The sequence below is a fragment of the Carassius gibelio genome, chromosome B2 (assembly GCF_023724105.1).
Source record: "Carassius gibelio isolate Cgi1373 ecotype wild population from Czech Republic chromosome B2, carGib1.2-hapl.c, whole genome shotgun sequence".
NCBI classification, from domain to species: domain Eukaryota; kingdom Metazoa; phylum Chordata; class Actinopteri; order Cypriniformes; family Cyprinidae; genus Carassius; species Carassius gibelio.
The window spans coordinates 15,769,905-15,786,548 of record NC_068397.1 but is presented as its reverse complement, the minus strand read 5'-3'; the positions used below and the strand labels follow the sequence as shown (position 1 = coordinate 15,786,548).

General features: G+C 36.0%; 1 protein-coding gene across 6 annotated transcripts in view; it reads left to right on the top strand.

Annotated features, from left to right (window-relative positions):
* The window catches only part of LOC127951082 (collagen alpha-1(XVIII) chain), a 45,613-nt gene that overhangs the window by 21,234 nt on the left and 7,735 nt on the right, over positions 1 to 16,644 (top strand). For 2 of the 6 annotated variants that reach the window (XM_052548721.1, XM_052548725.1), the window contains exons 4-27: positions 505 to 579; positions 782 to 883; positions 2,355 to 2,469; positions 2,583 to 2,623; positions 2,770 to 2,952; positions 3,078 to 3,104; positions 5,076 to 5,138; positions 5,264 to 5,341; positions 6,138 to 6,200; positions 6,316 to 6,438; positions 8,497 to 8,550; positions 8,679 to 8,714; positions 8,929 to 9,057; positions 10,558 to 10,620; positions 10,771 to 10,806; positions 11,068 to 11,109; positions 11,939 to 12,001; positions 12,222 to 12,257; positions 12,426 to 12,509; positions 12,589 to 12,654; positions 12,981 to 13,016; positions 13,976 to 14,038; positions 14,545 to 14,634; positions 14,712 to 14,747. In XM_052548721.1, coding sequence (XP_052404681.1) covers positions 505 to 579; positions 782 to 883; positions 2,355 to 2,469; positions 2,583 to 2,623; positions 2,770 to 2,952; positions 3,078 to 3,104; positions 5,076 to 5,138; positions 5,264 to 5,341; positions 6,138 to 6,200; positions 6,316 to 6,438; positions 8,497 to 8,550; positions 8,679 to 8,714; positions 8,929 to 9,057; positions 10,558 to 10,620; positions 10,771 to 10,806; positions 11,068 to 11,109; positions 11,939 to 12,001; positions 12,222 to 12,257; positions 12,426 to 12,509; positions 12,589 to 12,654; positions 12,981 to 13,016; positions 13,976 to 14,038; positions 14,545 to 14,634; positions 14,712 to 14,747 — 1,704 coding nt within the window. The remainder of the gene's footprint in view (positions 1 to 504; positions 580 to 781; positions 884 to 2,354; positions 2,470 to 2,582; positions 2,624 to 2,769; positions 2,953 to 3,077; positions 3,105 to 5,075; positions 5,139 to 5,263; positions 5,342 to 6,137; positions 6,201 to 6,315; positions 6,439 to 8,496; positions 8,551 to 8,678; positions 8,715 to 8,928; positions 9,058 to 10,557; positions 10,621 to 10,770; positions 10,807 to 11,067; positions 11,110 to 11,938; positions 12,002 to 12,221; positions 12,258 to 12,425; positions 12,510 to 12,588; positions 12,655 to 12,980; positions 13,017 to 13,975; positions 14,039 to 14,544; positions 14,635 to 14,711; positions 14,748 to 16,644) is intronic. The other 4 variants (XM_052548724.1, XM_052548722.1, XM_052548723.1 and 1 more) reach the window with 4 other exon arrangements.

Below are 16,644 nucleotides of genomic sequence, written 5' to 3'. Positions count from 1 at the left end.
TAATGGTTCTAATTGAGTTTTGTTTGTCATTGTTTTATGGTTGTTTGGATTAGGACATTTCTTAATGCCTTTAATAATGAAAGCAGCTGATGGCCTTCATAAATCCCAGCTGTACGTGAATGAAAGCATGGCTAAAAGAACCCATTAAATCCTAATGAGTAAAACAGGAGGTGCTTCATCTGAAAGCCTGCTGATAATTGTACACAATTTATTACCTTCCCTTAAGCATTTCTGGCACATCACTGAGCGCTGGAAGAATCTGTGCTGCTGTACTCCTGAACGCTGTCTACTGCTGTTAGAATGAAAATAACAGAACAGATCTCCTCCTGACAGTAGTTTCCAGCTCCAGGCAGCACTTGTTTATGAACATGATTGCGGTGTGATTAACCACTTGGCATTCTGCAAATATACACAGCAATCTTCTACAGGAACAATTTGATTTTGTTTTAAATGGCTGAACAACGAAACTTTTTTTCTCTTACTCTTTCTATCTCATTCTGTCAGGGGTCTATTCAACAGCTGGTAATAAAACCGGACCCTAGGGCAGCGGAAGAGCAGTGTGAGGAGGATGACCCCAGCGTGAGTGCATTTTCATTATTCTCTGTCTTGCTTGTGTTGTCTGTCTCAGAGTATTATTACACTGTCCTTGGCTGTTTTATAGAAGCAAATTTGTCATAGAAGATTAAAAGCAAAAAGTATGTTTGGGTATGGTTGTTGTATGGCTGGCACTCCCTCTTGTGGTGGAGTCGCTCCTGACACTCCTGATGCTTTGCAATTGCAGGCCTCCGGGGACAGAAGTGGTGATGGTGATTATGATGATGAAGAAGAACATGGGAGACATGAAGTAATCAGTCAGACAAATGTGAGGGAAGACAAAGAAAAGGTTTGACCAAAGCATTGCACTCATTACATTACATTTCTATTAACCTGATTAAATTAAATATATATATATATATATATATATATATATATATATATATATATATATATATATCAACCCAGTTACATAGTTTTGCCATGAAAATGTGTCTAATTGTTTTAAAATGTGCCTTTTATTAAAGCCATACATTATCCAGGACCATTATGACATTTACAGATTATAGTGGAGTGAAGTGACGTGACATACAGCCAAAAATATTAGTGTTATACTGATATCTATCTATCTATCTATCTATCTATCTATCTATCTATCTATCTATCTATCTATCTATCTATCTATCTATCTATCTATCTATTATTCATCAAACAATGCTGAAAAAGTCTCCACATTAATTAAGCAGCACAACTGTTTTCAAAATTTATAATAATCAGAAATGTTTCTTAAGCAGTAAATCATCATATTACAATGATTTCTGAAGGATCATGTGAAGACTGAAGTACTGTATGTCGTCTCAGGATTAAACAGTTTTAAAACAGTACTGATACCAAACACTTGACTGGTAGTGTATGAATAACTTTATAATGCATGTTTTCTGATCTTGAATAAATTTTTGACAGTTTTTTACACATATGAACAAATGCATAACATTCACAAATGAATAGATTAGCATGAAAGTAGAAGTAATTTTCATATTTGTTTTTCTCATTATGTGTGTGTGTTTGTAGTCAATGTAATTATTTCTTTGTTGACATTATTGCTCATTTATATATGCCAAACAGGAACAAAGCGATTGATTCTCCCTCTATAGGGAGTTGTGTTTAGTTACAGTATTCAGAGGAATCAAAAGGGTTTAAATAGTTTAAATGTAAAGAGAGGCATTTTTAAATGCTAAAGTGGTAAATCATCCAAGAATGTCTGTATGTTTTGCTTTCTTGCTTGGAATACAGCAATATTTCTGCAGAATGCTCCTTCTAATGGAGTTGCTGCGCTCCAAAAAATACTCTATATATAACACACTGAAGCAATATGATAGCATTGCATTCAAATATATATTCAAACATGGCTCTCTAAAACATGTAATGGAAGGGGTGACATTAATACCCACTGGTCACAAGAGACATAAAAACCAGTTGCAAAGCTACTGTGATGTAATTCATTAAAATGCATGTATATTTTTTTTAAAACAAGTGTTCAGAATTAAAACTACAATATTATTAAAAGATCGAAATTATTAAATAAGTTATTGCAATGATGTCCAGATAGCAATGTGTAAAGCATTACATTTCAGTGTTACTTTAAATATCAGATGGCAGTTCTAGAAAAAAGAATTAGGGCACAAGAGTTCAGTTGACGAACAAATTTGAGAAGTTTTTTAAACCACAGAAACAAATAAAAATACTAAATAGATTCAGATGTGTAGTTTATATTATTATAGCTAATATGTTGTAAGAATGTTGATGTGTATTGCTTGTAGACACATAGACCCACCTATCCTTTCCAAGCTCCGCCCACTGTGTCCCCTGACATGGACGAAGGGGAGTTTTCAGGACATGTGACCCCTACAGACGAAAGGCTGCTTACAGGTGGAGGTACATTCTTTAATTAAGACCCCCCCCCAAAAATGCCTTATTTGACCTATTTCGTGAACGTTGATTATCGAGATTGTAGTATTTCAGCAATTTAATATTAATATTGGTTTTAGGGACTTACAAAACAGATGAAACAGGGGAGAGTACAGGAGATGTAAGTTTTACACTTTATTTCCTGTTGTAAAAAAAAAGCATACTTATTTTTGAAATAACTGACTTCTGTTCTTGCAGTATGGTTAAAAAGATGTAATAGTCCTGCATACTCAATTATAGATAATATTACTTCTTGGACTGTATCAGGGTTCTGGCCAGAGGCAAAAAGGGGAGCGTGGAGAACCTGGACCTGCAGGCCCACCGGGACCCCCCGGCCCTCCTGGACCATCTCTCCCACCCACACATTCGGGACAGCCTGAAAAGAGAGGTCCTCAAGGTCCAATGGGTCCACCAGGAAGACAAGGCAGACCAGGGAAAGATGGACAACCTGTATGATTATTTCCTCATGATGATTCTTTTGTCTTTAAACATAGTACCATTGACCATTTCATGTCCCAGCAGTATTGACTGTGTGAACTAGATTTTTTTTTTTATCTCTTGCCTATGTTTTGCAGGGACTCAAAGGTGAAGAAGGAAAACCAGTGAGTAATACTTTGCTTACATATGGACAGTTTTAAAATGCTGGTATGTGTACAGATGAAGGACAGTACATTCAGTACAGTGTTGCACACATTTTAGTTGATGCATCAACATTATTGTGCACATATTACAATTGTCAATTTGATAATTGTTTTTGGCAGAACTCAAAATAAGCAATATATTTGATTATTTAGAATTATAAGAACAAAAAGTTTAGGTAGCACTTTATTTTACAGTACTTCACTTATCTGTACTTACATTGTACTTCCTGTGGGTTAGGGTTAGGCTTACGGTTAAGTTCAGGGTTACCTACAGTTATTACCCAGTTATTGTAATTACTACAAAAAGTACATAGTATGTACAGGCTACATGTTCACGCAGAACAAGACTGTAATAATGTGCTACCAAAAATGACCTTAGCAGTGCTCAGAACACGCAGGTTCCTTTTTTGGTCTTCTTACTGTACATTCAATTGATGAAAAGTAAGACTTGATTCCTGCAATTTGTGAACCAAATCAAATTAAATTTGTATAAAAAAAAAAAAAAAACGTAAGAAACCAATTGTAGGGGAAAAAAATGGTACTTCTGTACTTTTTTTTTCATTTACACTACTTTTGTATTCAAACAGCTTTGTGTTATAATATCTTAGTATTCACACCCCATTTTATGTCTAATTTGCAGAATTTGAGTTTAATCCACATTATTTTTAAGAGCAAGCATTGGCCATTTAAAACTTGAATGCAGAGAGCTGCACGGGTCCGATTTTGTAAATCCGCACCCGCTCGAACCAGCAGTGCTTAAAACCGCATCCGACCAGTTTTCCGACAGCAACACTAATTAAAATCTGCACCCGACCCGACCTGCTCAAAATAGGACCGAAAACCAACCCGCACCCGAAATCAAATCAGTTAAGCCAATCACATTAGACACACTTTTTTTGAATTTTATTACCGGGTCATACAGAAGTTGTTTTTGGAAAACTCTTTTTAAAAGATATTCGTTTTTTTTTTTTACATTTTATCTTAATTTTGATGAATGTTTTATCAATCAATTGCCCGTATTTCATAAATAAGAAGCAAATATATAGCAGACAATGTAATAACCTTAGTGTCATTGACAGAATTACTAAAAAATATTTTGCTACCTAAAAGTTAAATATTTTTTGTGTCACGCATGCATATGCATGTCTATTTCCCTAATATTAAATATAAAACGCATGTGGACTGATATTTTTCCAATGTCTGGACTCCTTTATTAATGGAGTGTATAAACAGACGTTTTAATATAGCCTATTGGTATTAAATGCATTTTCTGAGAATTTATATTTCACGTTTTTACTGCAAATGTCGAAATACGTGCTCTTTGGTCCATCAGTGCTTGAGTCACTGATCACATTAGAATAAAATATCTCATAATAAAATACAAAATTGACTGATTTATGAATGTATATGCATACAGTAGTTCTCATCAGTCGGAAATACAGATAAACGCTTTCATTTTTTGCATTTTTGATCCTGAAAGAAAACAGAACAACAAAAGAGCAAATCATACCACCGTCTGAGGTTGTGCTTCAAGTCGAACGCACCCATTTTTAAATCGTTCACAGCTGAGCTTCGTGAGAGGCGGATCTGCTCCAGAGCGCGCATGTGAATGAGCTGCACAAAGTCATTTTCAGAATCAACCAACTTTTTGTTACAAGTACCAAAACAGTCTGTTATGCTGCTTGATGTTTCAGACAGGTATTTGTTATATTATTTCAATTATCACAATCTTAAACACACTTGTTTTTAGCCCTTTACTGCACTTTGTTATTCTATTAGTTATTACTGTACCTACAGAAGCTAAAGAATCTGATTCAGAAGAAATCGTTTACTTTCAAGTTGAAAATAAGGAGGGTAGAATGTAATAGAATTTCACGGCTTCATGTTTAGGTCTGTCTCCATTGATCTTAATACAATGTCTCTTTAATGCAGGGGCAGAAAGGACCTCCAGGACCTCCAGGATTGCCTGGAGAATCTGGAGTCAAAGGAGAAAAGGTGAGGGATAATGCAGTTGAGCTGCCTCCCAAACGTGTGATTATCCATAGTGCCTCAATTCAGCAAGAACTTTTTTTCAAGCTCAAAAGCAAAAGCTTGTATTACATCCTATTGAACTCTTTTAGGGTGATCCTGGGGTTGGTCTGCCTGGTCCACAAGGGCCTCCCGGACCACCGGGGCCATCCAAACCAATTAAAGTTCCAGTAAGTATATTGCACAAACTGTGTGGCTTTAAGTATTATTTCATATTGGAGGAAAATGCATTTGTTTCCAAAGCATGTGATTTGTAACTGCACTGTTTCTCTAGATGATGTCTTTGGCTAAGGTTAAAGTAGGGGGAAATTAATATTGGGCTCAATATACAGCCACTGCATCACACACTTAAAACAATACATTGGACACACACAAACACATAAAAAACACACATCAATAAAACACTTCTATACAAATTCATTTTAACACTATTTAGTGACTCCATTGCTGATGGAATGAATGAATTCCTGAACCTCTTAAGTCTGCACTTCAGGATTCTTAATCTCTTTTCCAATGGTGAACTTTCAAATTCTGGATTCAAAATGTGTTTTGTATTGTTTAGAATCTTATATGTCTCTCTTAAGCAATGATTTTTCATGCAAAGTCTGGAGATAAGAATGTTCCTTTATAACCACGATCTTCATGACTACTGTAAATCTGATGTATTAAGATGTCAAGTCACATTTATTTATAAAGCAGTTTATACAATACAGCTTCATAGTGATAAACAGGAAAATAACGGGACTGATGTTGCAGTGTGAGATAAATTCAGATTCTGCTGTAAAGCATCTCTAAAAAGAGAGTAGTCATTATTAATCTTGAGTTCAAGGTTGGTTCAGTTATGGAAGATCAATAACCGTGTCGGTGGTCCAAAATTTGTCAGTTATGAAACTAATGTAATTCAGCTCAGACTGTCCGTGCTGTGCACTCTGTTTATTAAGAACATGTCTCAATTTTTAATGACAGTATGGATTTGATGCTCTCGGCTCTGGATTTGAAGACGTTGACATGGATACAGAACGTCTTAGAGTGAGTAAATCTGCCCGTGTTTTGACAATAATCTTAAAGTACACACTATATTTAACGGCATTAAAAATTCAAGTTGTCAATGAATGTCACTATAAATGATAATGGCATTTTCTAGGGTCCACCTGGTCCTCCAGGGCCTCCAGGGAAACCTGGCCCGCCTGGGCCTAATGGGGCTTTGCTGCCTGGACCACCAGGTGCCCCTGGCAAGGATGGCAGAGATGGGCAACCTGGACTTCGTGTGAGTATGGGCTCTTGTCAGTTAAATCAGCTGATGAAGAGAGACTCAGTTTACATTTCATACATTTCACCTGCTTCTCCTGTAGACCCTGTCATTTCATATTGCATAACATAACTTGAAATGAAGCCACATAAAACTATAAGTAACTCAGACCAGCAGATAAATGATTAATTCCCCATCAAGCACTTGCTAAGATTTCCCAGTGTTGCTAAGTGATGGTTATATCACAGCTTTTAAGCTGATTTTGTGTTGTCTTCCTTCCTTCTCTCGATTACCCAGCTATTTGAGGACTGGTTTAGTGGGTCTGGCACTGACTCTGGGTTCGGCTCAGGTTTTGGTAAAGGACAGGCATTGCCCTGGTTCGTTCAGGTCACTGAACCAGTAGGTTGGAAAAGACAGCATTTTCTCTCCAACAATATCTGCTTGTCGACATTTACCTGAATGCAAACTAAGTTATTTTATATTATTTTTTTTTTCAAATACATGCAATGGTATACTTTACCATTCATACTTTACCCCTGACATTTAGCCTATCGTGGGTTGTTAAATACTTTAGAAGCTGTTAGATATCTTTTTTGATGGGGTTCAGTTCATGTGGGAAGTACAGATTTAATAGTAGCGGAATAATGAGGTATACAAACTAACATCAAAGGTATTTCTCAGTAAAACTGTAACAGTTTTTGCAGTTTGAAAGAAAAACAACAGCAGTACAGAAAGTGACGTGACATACAGCCAAGTATGGTGATCCATACTCATAATTCATGCTCTGCATTTAACCCATCAACAGTGCACACACACACAACAGTGAACACACACCCAGAGCAGTGGGCAGCCATTTATGCTGTTGGTGGTTCAGTGCCTTGCTCAAGGGCACATAAGTTGTGTTATTTTCCAGACCGAGACTTGAACCCACAACCTTAGGGTTAGGAGTCAAACTCTCTAACCACTAGGCCACGACTTGCATTTCAGGACAGCTTGAAACTGTGCTGCCTTTTTCTGAATGTTGGAGAAAATCTGTCTTTTTATTTTGAACTGTCTGCTTGTACTAACATTAATGGCGATTTTATTATGTTTAGACATAACATAATTATATACTGGGATTAGACAAATTAATGTGAATGCCCATTATTATAGGGGTTAATATAATTAGCAACTATCTTTTGTTTTTTGTTTTTTTTTGTTTTTTCCTTGTCTCTTTTCTAGTTTGTATCTCACCGAAGAAGTTTTGTTCAGAAGTAAAAGGGTGAAATGGACTTTTCAGACATTCAGCTAGAACAAAATCATGGAAGCTTGTTTAGCAAGCGCATTTGTATCCTAGCTTTTTTTTTTTTTTTTTGGTGTTTTTTTTTTTTTTTTTTAGTGTTTTAAGAGCTAGAGTCTTTTTTATTAAGACGCAGTGCACAAAGCATGGCAAGACTTCATCCATGAAGAAGAAACGTGGGTGAAAACTGAAAGTGAATAACAGGGACATGTAAGCACTGAAGAGGATTGGTCTAAAAAGACCAAAGTGACAGCAAGCTTCAGTATTCAGCCTTTTCCACAACTTCACAAAGCCAGCATCCATGAAAGAGCTGCAATTGCTGAAACTTTAATCACAGATACCAATGCGAAAATGCAAAAAAAAAAAAAAAATCAACACCAACAACTTTAAATAACTTGTCATAAAATTTTTAATCTGCACGGGCCAGACAAATCGCCTGACTTGACTTTTATCAATCCACTGTGAGCAGTTTAGGAGAGAAAAGTGAGAAGCATATTCCATCCTTCAAGATCTCTAAAGCAACTGGCAGTTGACATGTTTTTATATTGACATATTCAGCTAGAGACTATTTTGCTAATGGTGGTAAAACACCATAATAATGAAATATTGCCTATTTCCCATTACTGTTCATATTAAGTTTGTCCAACCCATGTATATAAACATATCACAACACAAAGAAAACTTGCATACTACTTGTAATTTAATGTAGTTTGTCTGTATAGACGCTGACTTTTATGATGTGTTATGGTATTGAAACATGTCAGAAGCAAGTATTTTAATGTGTTTGACATTTAAAGGCGCCTCCTGGTCAGGATGGCTTAACTGGACAACAGGGACCCAAAGGAGCAAAGGTACAAAAATGATCTTATCTTGAAGAAAGAACTCTCTCAATTTCATATATATATATTATATATATTATATTATATATTATACATATATATATATTGTTATTCTTAAAAATGCTGATTTTCTTTCACAGGGTGAACAAGGAATAAGAGGGCCCTCTGGACCTAAGGTATCATGTTCATAACTGCACATTTATGATGCATAATGGTAGGGTCACCTTTAACATTGTTTGACAAATTTTTCTTGGACGGAATCCAGGCATTTGAACAGAAATCTATGTAAATCAGGAATATCAAATGAGGAATTTCACACAGAATTTGCAACCGAACTAATGCAAATTGTGTGCTTTTATTTTGTTTGTTTGCTTCATTCTTCTTATTAAGGGTGAACATGGTGACCCTGGCCTTGTCGGTCCTATGGGACCGAGGGGTGTACCTGGACCCCCTGGCATTCCTGGCCCTCCTGGCCCACCAGGACCTTTAAGCAATAACTTCATGGTGGACACTTTGAAGGTCTGAAAAAAAGTATTTTTCTGTTTTTAGAGACTCATTGGTGGCTAACCACCTTTTTGGGATTTAAAGGCAGGACGTTATGGTCAACAAGAGAATATGCTAAGGATACATCTGAAACATAATGGTACATGGAGTAATAATAGTAAAAGATTATTAGGAAATTTGCTCCAAATCAAAGGCCAAAGCAAAACAGTCTAAATTCACATGATACAAACAGGACAATTCAAGGGTAACATTCAAGTTTTCCAATTTATTCTTGGTTGTGAAATATTTAATTTTCAAAGTGGATCATTTTAGTTTAAAAGGAAATCAAATCCTAAAAGGGGTCATATGACGTTGCTAAAAAGAAAATTATTTTGTAATGTAATGTTTATGTGGTTTAAGGGGGAAAAAACCCCATTATTCTCCACATAATATACATTATTGTTTCTCCTCTATGCCCCGCCTTACTGAAATATGTTGATTTTTACAAAGCTCATTGTTCTGTAAAGCTAGGTGTATGCTGATTAGCCAGCTAATCAGTGCGTTGTGATTGGCCCAATTCCTCAAGTGTCTGACGGAAGTCTTACGCCCCTTAACATATTGTGATGCTATGTGTCCTGGCACAACAAGACAAAACCAATAAAACCAATAACAAATGAGGCATTTGTTGCATCCAGTGGGGACATAATTACTGATTATAATGACATATACTGTCTGTTTACGTGGTGCATATATTGATGTGTAAACATAAAACCATATCTGGAGAAACAAGAAACAACAAGCGCTATTTTACACTGCTCAAAACTTGGGTTTGAATAATCAGTTGCAAATCCTTTAAATATGAAAATGTACTTATAGTCTGTGAGTCAGAAGCGCCAGACTGTACTTGCAAAAATTGAAACTGCCCCACTTCATAAAAAAAAGAAACTGGCATTGTAGGCTACTCTCACAGGAAACAGTCCTCATCCTCCGTAAAATGTGCTGAATATTTGAATATTTGAATATGTTCTGTAACAGTGTTGTAAATACAACTTAACCACTGATTTCTAGCTGTGTCCTGTTTTGGAAGGTCAAGCAAAGTAGTTTAGTATTCACTACGAAACACGAAGCATCTCCAAAATATGGCTGCAACCGCGAGAATAAAATGTACACCTTCATTCTTTGCGTGAACATTTGGGCGGTGTTATGCAAATCTTCCCACATTGTGATGTAGACATGTGGGGGTGTGTTTAAATGAGATGTTTAGGTAGGAGTGGTTGACTATCTCCTTGCAATCTTACAGATCTTCTTTATGCAACAAGAGCTTGTAACACTCCAAAGAGAAAGACCCCTTTAAATGAGAACTGTATTGGTTTTGAGATGATATTGATTCTTTGAGGTAGAAACTCTTTTAACATTATTTTTCAGGGTCAGCACACCATTTTATCCATTCAGAGTCATTATTTTTTCTTAAGCTTTTGAGTGGGTCTTGCTTCTCTATTTATTATTCTAAGGACAGGGGATGTTTTATTCCGACAGGATTTGGAGGGTTCTGGTGAAAGCAGATTGTTTCTCGGAGCTGGAATTTCGAAAGGTTATCATGTAAGTGTACAAAAGCATTACTACTATTATGTCATCCTCAAATTCTATTCACATATCAAGGTCCTAACCGTAATTTCCTTGAATGAGTTCATTTTCTTTGTGCAAACAAAATTTGTTTGTTGAATGGACCTAAACTGAGTTTTTTTTAAGGGGCCTCCTGGTCTACCTGGCCCACCAGGACCTCAGGTGTGTTTATCCTCTAAAATATTAAGTATGAATTTTATTGAATTTTGTCATTTCATTATATAGAAAAAAGTAGTATTAGAATACAATTAATTTATGGCCAGACTGCTTATATTTCTATTGATTGATTAATTAATTAATTAATTCATACATTCATTCATTCCAGTTTAATGGTTAGGTGTGTTTGTGTGTGGGTAAATTAACAATATATTATATTTTAGTAATATGCCTGTTCTGTTTTTTTTTTTTTTTTTTTTTTTTTAGGGACCTCCTGGTACTGATGGAGCCCCAGGTTTGTCTGTAAAGGTTTGTCAAATTCCACTATAGTCACGCTAAATAGTTAAATATATACCTTCTAAACTCAAAATGAGTTTTATATCACAATTTTATAACAAATTTTATAGGAAGTGATCCACTGCTGGTTTAATTGTCTGTCATGTTGATGTCTGTAAAATAAATCTGACTGGCTCCTCAGTGATAGAACGTATGAATTTGGATGAAGATACCTTCATGTTCTAGGTGAAAGTTTGTGATTCCACAATGCTCTTCTCAGATGATCAGTCATGTGTTGCTTAGACAATTAATACAATCATATTTAATTAAATAATAGGAAAATAAAATAAAATGTAAGTATTACTTATTTAAATATCCTATTTTAATATAGGAAAGTGGATACACTGTTGGTTTAAATTGTTTTCTGTCATGCATTTCTATCTCAAAATGATAGCTGTCTTTTTTTAAATGTAGAAATGAGTAGAAATAAGTTAATGCATCCTATTATTTATATAAGACCTGGCTAGGCTGATATTTTTTATTTATTTTATTAAAACATATTTTTTATTGGGGGAAAAAAAGACATGGATGATACAATGAAAATAATCAGGAGAAAATAAATTTGTATTTATATCTGTTGCTGCCATAATAAATGCCTATTTCAAATGTGGTTTACAGTATTTTCATTTCAGTAATGAAGGTGTCTATTTTTAAAACACATTCAAATTCTCACGTTTAACTATATGGTGCTTGTCAGTGGTCAAAAAGGATTTACAAAATGACTTCTGGTTTCCAATGAAAAACATTTACCGTCTGAATAGGAATGAATATGTTTCCCGATCCATGTCTCTTCTCTATCCAGGGTGAACCAGGATCGCCAGGACAGGATGGAATACCAGGATTAGCTGGTTTACCAGGTGCCAGGGTCAGTCTTTGGTTTCTTGCATTCTTGAAGTACTCTGAAAAAAGATTATACTGTATACTCCATGTTTCATAATGGTTTGAACAACTGATGAAATTCTGAATACTAAATAAGTATTTTAGCAAGTGATGGGTCAATTTTTATGCAGCGTGCAAATTATCAAAAATGACTTTAGTGCAATAAATGTTTAATGTTTTTGCTGTTGTCACCTTACTGTAAACAGGGGCCAAAGGGGGACAAGGGCAATCCAGGAGAGAAGGTATTGCATCGTTTATCTAAGAATATTTTGAGCAGTAATGTGTAGTTAGGAATAATGTGATGAATAATGCATGATGGCATTCATCTCAAGCTGAAAGCACACTGTATGAAACTAATTTCACTTTGTGTGTAGAATATGCTGTAAACTGCTGTATTAATTGTGACTTAGGGTGAGCGAGGTCGTGATGGACTGAGCATAACAGGGCCTCCTGGTCCCCCTGGCCCACCTGGACCGACCATTAACTTCCAGGATGTAAGTATAAAGTCTGGTAACCTACTTTGTTGCTATGTTTTGCTTGAGAGGCAAAAAACATAATGATTTTTTCCTCCAGCTCCTTCTTAATGATACTGCAGCCAAGTTGAACCTCACTAAGATCAGAGGACCTCCAGGCCCTATGGTACGTAAAGCAACTCACTGTTTTCCCCTGAAAAGTTTTCTAAGATGCAGCATGTTTAACATGGATAGTTCAAACGTCAGCTTTTAATCTAAATTGTGCAAGAAATGTGTCAAGGAGCAATCACAGCTCTAAGGATAAGGAAATCTTCAAGATCTTTCCCAGCCCTCAGCACAATGCTGCTAAGTCTGGCATTTCCACATGATCTGGAATGGGTTTGTTCTTTGATCATGCATCGCATCCATGTCATTGCTGATGATTTTTTGCTTGCTTCTGTATGTATGTGTGTGTGTGTGTGTGTGTGTGTGTGTGTGTTGTGCATGTTGCAGGGCCCTGAAGGCTTGCCTGGCAAAGCAGGATTCCCTGTAAGAATATCATTCATTTTCTGTCTACTTTATTCATTAAAACTATTTCAAGATGATCTACTGATGTTAAAGTTGTGAAGTTCATGAAGCTGTTGCTGAGTGGTCCTACGGAGTTTGCTTGACCATTTTTTTATTTAAAAGACAGACACTCTGAATAACCAAGTAAAATAAAAATGAAAAATCTTGGTTTTGCAATACCGTGAAGCAATAACATTTGCAGTCCCAATATGCATAGGTATGCAATCAATCAAGAAATGGTCAGGCAACCAAGTTGTAGACCACCTGAGATGGATTAACGTAGCTTCATAGTGGTTTTACTAGGTTCAGTCTCATCATATGATCTATCTGTGTATGAATTTGCCAGTTTACCTTTCAGTGTCATTAAATAATAATCCATAATTTGGTGGTTGGAACATTCTTCTTTCCTCAAAATTCTATGGTAAAAAAAAAAATCTTAAATGAAGATTCCACTTTCAATGCAAGTTCAGTCATTTCCTTTGTTTCATCGATACACTCACAATGGCAGTGAATAAAATGTTTGGAGTATTAAAAAGCAGAAATATGAAGCTACTAAACCTATAGAAGCACTTATCAATTATTCTGCATTCCATCTGTAATGAGTTGTATAGATGGTTTACAGTGTTGTGTTGATGTGGCAATGAAAAGTGGATATAAACCGAATGAATAAATGAATCCATTTTGCTAATTAGCCCCATTCACATCCATTGTAAGTACCTTACTATAACCTTGAGTTTTGCTTCTTTTTTTTTAAACAGAAAGAATAAAATTTTTCTGGTTATTAAAATTGCCTCTGGCTAAGCTGAACTTATTCTTTTAAATTCGTTTTATTGATTTTGTGTAGAGCTTTTAATGGGCTTACTCTGGTGTTTGGGTTTATAAAATGGCAAACAAACCGTTATAACAGGGGAAGTAACTTGACTGAATGTTGTAATGCTCAGGGCCCAAGAGGACCAAAAGGTGAAATTGGGTTTCCTGGCATTCAAGGACCTCCAGGACTGAAGGTATGGGTTTAAAACGTGATCAGAAATAACCTGTTGCAAATAATGCAGCACAAATTCTGCCATCATTGCCTCACAACTGATATGACAAATTTCCTAATGAGGGCTCATTTTATTTTCAAGTATTCATAAATCTGAATGCTGTCTTTACCACTGTAATTTAGCTGTCACATCTGATTACTTAATGTAAAGGTGCTCTAAGCTATTTTGAATAGCACACATAAAATGTTCTTTCCAACTCAGAGATCACTGAAATAGGTCTCCTGAGGACTAAGTCTGTGACAGCCCAGAGACACTGCCAAAGAGAGTCCCACGCCCTCCCTTATGTGTTCAGGCTGGCAGAACCTAGTTAAATAGCTGAAATTGCTTACTGAACCTTGCTTACAGGAAGTAGATGTTTCACCCATTGCATATACAGTATATGACATACTACATTAGAGCTACTTGGTCGAGATTGCCATAAAGCAACGTACATTTCATGGAATATCATTTGTTGTATTGTCTGATAGGGAGAAAAGGGGGAGCCAGGTGTATCTATAGCTGCTGATGGCTCTGTAATAACAGGCCTGAAAGGACCCAGAGGACCGAAGGGAATGAAGGTTGAACCAACTACTTTTGATCTTGAACTTTTTGTTGTTCCTTAATGGTCTGACATTGACATCGTTGTACTTTGCAGGGAGACATCGGCCCTTCCGGACGGCCTGGGATATTGGTAAGAAGTGGGGGGGGGGGGGCATTAATGATGTTGTGTATTATGTAACATTTATTGTGCAAATTAAAGGTTAAAATCTCTACTTATGATAATTTGCAAGCTAAATAATGGTGATTGGCAAATCAGAAATCGGTACTGTTGTCAGGGAATAAGAACTCGAAATCCAGTTGCAAGTGAAGTGCAATTTATTTGTATCAAACTGTAAACATAAAGCCAGACAAATGGTCAGATGTAATCGCGCAGGTGAGCATGTCTCAGAGGCACGGAGACTGTGAGGCACTAACACGGTCCAACACAGACAGAGAAATCCAGCAACATCTCCGTAGTATCCACAACGGTAGATAATCCAAGGCAGGAAGTGAAGCAGGAAACACAGACAATGGGGAAACACACAGAAATGACAGGCATGACAAAACAACGGTCTAACAACATGCACTGCAAACACAAGACAGATAAAGGCAGGAGAAAATGCACTACAGATGCTGCCACGATGAAAACAACATGCAGACAAGCAGGAATGAACACACATACCCATGAACCGTGACAACTGTAACAAGCTAAAGCAAGTTTCCATCATTTTTCATGCAAAATGGTTCAAGCGCAACTTTTAATGTTCTTTAAATAGAAGACAACAGACGGTATTATTTTTCCTTGATTAGAATTTAAACACATTCCACTGACATGATGTCATTGTGCTGTATGTGTGACGATAGGAGAGCTGGCGAGAACCGACTTTGCAAAAAACAAACAAAAACATATCTTGAGAGTCCAGGGCCTGTTTCACTAAGGAGGTTCAACCAACTCTGAGTTTAAACTTAAACTCTGAGTTGACTTACCCTGAAATGGGAAACTCTGGGTTTTCGGTTACAGAACAGCTGAAATGAGTTGGTTTAATCAACTCTACATTGACTGACTCTGAGGTAAGCGTGTGCTATAAACACCGCAACTATAAAAAGCCATTATCAATGGAGCGCCGATATTACGATTCACCATGGCAACAGCTCCCGCCAAAAAGCCGTCTGCATACTTCAAACTCGATACAGATGTAATTCTTATCAGTGTTATAATATCACAGGTGAAAACTGCCAGAACGTTAGATTAATGAACTGATACCTAATCATTTTATGGTATCTCATGGGCAAAAAAATATATATATAAAAAATAATAATATTAATAATATTTTAAATGCATTTTTCTTATTTTACAAATGATCTGCCAATAGAGTAAGTGGAATTAATATTCTTTCTTAGTGTTAGATCCTATTTACATTAGGCTAAGTGAAAAGTAGCTCTAGATGCTATTTACAGAAAAAAATGTAGTGAAAATCGTGATATATTCTATTTACCATGTAAAAGTAGCAGTTCTTTGCAACAGGCTAAGTGTAAACAATAATTAGATGCTAGTTATACTGTATACTGGCAGATACATACTAGGCCCATGTGCACCTCAGTATTGTTATACATTAACAGGATGCAATAATAACAGATTGTAAGTTATTATATTTATTACAATTATTATTATATTATACACTCGTTAGGCACTTTACTTCCACTTTTAGAACATTTTGTTCATTTTTATTGAAAATAAATTCTAATGTAACATGTGATGGGAAAAGTGAGAAGAATGAGCTCGGCAAAAGCCGGACTCTAACCCAATCAATAGTGTTACAAGGCTATTTTCCGTGCCCAAAACATTACTGCCTACACCACTGAAGCCGTTATTCACATGTGTTGTTTTTTAACCTTATGTATCAATGGAGGGCGAGCTACAGTAGATTTGCACTTAGTAATAGACACTCAGAATAATTTTGTTTCCATTTGCATTAAGATTATTTTTATTACCACACTGGCATATAATTTTACTTAAGTAAAATGCACTTAATTTAGATCCCCCCCAG